Source organism: Lathyrus oleraceus, chromosome 7, assembly GCF_024323335.1.
Source record: "Lathyrus oleraceus cultivar Zhongwan6 chromosome 7, CAAS_Psat_ZW6_1.0, whole genome shotgun sequence".
In the NCBI taxonomy this organism is placed as follows: Eukaryota; Viridiplantae; Streptophyta; class Magnoliopsida; order Fabales; family Fabaceae; genus Lathyrus; species Lathyrus oleraceus.
The window spans coordinates 233,352,857-233,356,771 of record NC_066585.1 but is presented as its reverse complement, the minus strand read 5'-3'; the positions used below and the strand labels follow the sequence as shown (position 1 = coordinate 233,356,771).

The window sequence follows — 3,915 nt, the reverse complement described above, 5'->3', positions numbered from 1 at the left end:
TGTGTAGGCATAGTCATACAAAAACTTTCACGTGACATGTCACATCAACTTTTGTTAATGTTGGTTAATAAGAAAGACAAAAAATATAGATACACAATATTAGGAATATCATTCAAGGAAATTTTTAGACGGACTAAAAATAAAATTTATCATATTTAAAAACACCAAATAATTATTGAACCATTTAAAATAATATCAAATTTAACAACATGTTGTTTAATGCCTACGTTGATGCTTAAATTTTTTTAGCATTGGAGTAAATAATCTAAAACTTTCATTGCTTAAATTTTTATGTCAATTATTTGTTGAAGCAATTAAAAAATGTGTTACTAATTGATAAAAACAAATACGAATTAATAGGATCAAATATAAATTACATATTAGAATCACCCTTGAAACAAAATTGTTAAAAATTGTTTAGAGATTGCTAATTAAAGAAAAAAAGTGAAAAATAATGTCTATTCTAATTTTAATGCAATAAATTTAACTACTACCAGCATATTTATACAAGCAGCAGAGAATTTAATATTATGAAGAATATACCAAATGCATTAACATGAAGCTTGAAGAACACTGAACAATCCTATTACATTCTATCTTCGATTCATTCAATTTCATTCAATTCCCATTTCGATTTCGATTCACAATCACAATGATTCCTCACACCACACTCTTCCTTTCTCTTTTATTCATCTTCACCTCAAATCTTGCACAATCAAAACCCTCCATTATCGTAACTCCAACAACCTTATCCAAATCCGGCGACACCGTAGAAATCCGGTGGTCTGGGATCCAATCCCCGTCGGCGCTAGACTGGGTAGGAATCTACTCACCACCAACCTCCTCCCACGACAATTTCATCGGCTACCTCTTCCTCTCCAAATCACCAACATGGCAAAACGGTTCAGGCTCCCTCTCACTCCCGCTCGTCAACCTCCGATCGAATTACTCCTTCAGAATTTTCCGATGGACTCAATCTGAAATCAACCCTAAGCGTGAAGATCACGACAACAACCCTATACCGCAGACTCGTAACCTTCTCGGTTTCTCTGAAGAGGTTTCGTTTGCTTCCGGTAAGGGACCGGAGCAGATTCATCTGGCTTTCGCGGATGAAGAGGATGCTATGCGGGTTATGTACGTGACGGGGGATCCGAAGGAGAGTTTTGTTAGGTATGGGGAGAGGGAGGATAAGCTGGAAGGTGTGGTTGTGGCGGATGTGAAGAGGTATGAGAGGGAGCATATGTGTGATGCTCCGGCGAATCAAAGCATTGGTTGGAGGGATCCTGGTTATGTACATGACGCATTGATCACTGGTTTGGGCAAAGGAAAAAGATACTACTATAAGGTAGTTTTTAGCTTTCTCTGTGTTGAGCTTCCCGTGACATTACTTTTTTTAGGTTTTGCTTTGATGAATATTTTTTGTTTCTTACTTTGATTAGGTGTGTGTTTCTTTCTATGGTAAGAAAAAGTTATTATTAATGAATTGATTTACTTGAATGCAAAAGTGGTATATATTTGGGGGAAAATTCTACTGTGGACTATCGAGGACTAATATTTAAAAATCAGTTGAAACTCCAATGACAGCATACTTTACTTTGCCTTTTAGGAGTAGAAGCTTGGTTTTTGTTGTCATAATAACGACCGAGAAGATGATTGTGAGCTTCCGCTGTTGAGGGATGTCGTCGATTGTCGTTGAAGTTTCGAGTGATTTTTACCTCTCTTTAGTTTGCTTTATTAGGTGATCAAAGGTAGAACCCAATTATGTTTGGCTACATATTTTTGTTCAAAACCACATTTAGAAGTAAAAAATCTTAAATCTTAGTTTGATGTTAGAAATAAGAATCCATTATAGAGATGAAATGTATTCTACTTGAGATGTTAAAATACTCTATTATGTCAAAAGAATTGTTTGATGAATATATACAACAACCAAGCCTTATCCCACTAAGTGGGGTCAGGCAATTGGATCAACTTTCACCATAATGTTCTATCTAGGACCATGCTTCTATCCGAATCTTTAATATCAAGATCTTTCTTAATAACTTTTCTTGTAGTCTTTTTAGATCTTCCTCTTTCTCTAGCTGTTTGATGAATATATAATGAGATAAAATCATATTTTGCTGAAGTCTTGAGTCTGATTCATTTAATCGCTATGTGGTAACCAGAACCTAATTTGGATTATGCTATTTTCTGTATGCCAGGTTGGAAATGACAATGTAGGTTGGAGTGCAATTCATAGCTTTGTGTCGAGGAATAGTGATTCAAATGAAACAATAGCTTTCCTTTTTGGTGACATGGGAACAGCTACGCCATACAATACATTTGTACGTACACAAGATGAAAGCATATCAACCGTGAAGTGGATCCTCCGTGATATTGAAGCTCTAGGAAACAAGCCCGCCTTTGTGTCACACATTGGAGACATCAGTTATGCAAGAGGTTATGCGTGGTTGTGGGACCATTTTTTTGCTCAGGTTGAACCTGTTGCGACCAAATTGGCATACCATGTATGCATTGGCAATCATGAGTATGACTGGCCTTTACAGCCATGGAAACCTGATTGGGCTGGTTATAGAAAAGACGGGGGTGGTGAATGTGGTGTACCCTACAGTTTAAGGTTCAACATGCCTGGAAACTCTTCAGAACCAACCGGAACTGTAGCTCCAGCAACTCGGAATCTTTATTACTCATTTGATATGGGAGCAGTACATTTTGTGTATATATCCACAGAGACCAATTTCCTTCCTGGGGGCAATCAGTATAACTTCTTAAAACATGATTTAGAATCAGTTGATAGGAACAGGACTCCTTTTATAGTAGTCCAAGGGCACCGACCCATGTACACAACAAGCAATGAAATTAGGGATGCTGCATTAAGAGGAAAGATGATTGAGCACCTGGAACCTCTGTTGGTGAATAACAATGTGACTCTTGCACTTTGGGGTCATGTTCATAGATACGAGAAGTTTTGTCCGCTGAATAACTACACTTGTGGAAGTCATGTGGGCCGGAAAGCAGGGGAAAAAGAAGGATATACTGTTCACCTTGTGATTGGAATGGCAGGGCAAGACTGGCAACCCATCTGGGAACCAAGACCAAATCATCCCGATCTCCCAATCTTTCCACAACCAAAACGATCTCTGTACCGTGCAGGTGAGTTTGGGTATATTAGACTGGTTGCTACAAAGAAGAAGCTTCTGATTTCTTATGTTGGAAACCATGATGGCGAGGTGCATGACACAATGGAAATTCTGGAAACTGGAGAAGTTGTCAATGGTTATGGTAATGGTGGTATTGCTACTGCTAAGCCTGAAGGTCGGATTGAAGAATCCACATTGTCATGGTATGTCCAAGGAGGAAGTGTACTGGTGCTCGGGGCCTTTTTGGGATACATTCTTGGTTTCGTTTCACATGCCAGGAAGAAGCAGGAGTCCATGACTGGTTTTTCTCCCGTGAAGACTGAGGAAATATAATTAGTTATTCCTGTGAACTTTTTTTATAGGAAGATTTTTGAATTCAGTATCACCGATATTTGTTTCATCAAAACCCCTAAGTTGCAACCTCGTATACTTGGGGAGTTAAGTTTTTACATAGTCATAGGCAATTTTTCTTGCTGAAAACTTGCCATTTGCCTTGCAGTGACTTTTGTTATTGTATAATTATCAAGTTATATGATTTACAGATAGAGCATACTTCTTGCACAGTAAATTGCCTTAAATTCTCACCAGCTTTATCTCTATGTTGGCCTTGATAGTCAAAATTAGTTTTTCAGTTTTATTCACGTTCTCAATAAACTCCCTAGTCTTATGGGTGTTCTAATTTTTAGGATTTGTTGTTTTGAATTTCCATGTAACTTGTCATAAAAAATGGCTTTTCAGTTTTTGCTTCAGTACTTCTAAAAGGCTATAAAATGTT

The 3,915-nt window shown here is 37.5% G+C and overlaps 1 protein-coding gene across 1 annotated transcript; it reads left to right on the top strand.

Annotated features, from left to right (window-relative positions):
* Positions 1-508: 508 nt before the first annotated feature.
* Positions 509-3,685, top strand: LOC127100537 (probable inactive purple acid phosphatase 2). The gene is made up of 2 exons (XM_051037753.1): positions 509-1,345; positions 2,202-3,685. Exons 1-2 carry the CDS (start codon positions 653-655, stop codon positions 3,471-3,473), a joined length of 1,965 nt encoding a protein of 654 aa, XP_050893710.1. The 5' UTR covers positions 509-652; the 3' UTR covers positions 3,474-3,685.
* The last annotated feature ends 230 nt before the right edge of the window (positions 3,686-3,915 follow it).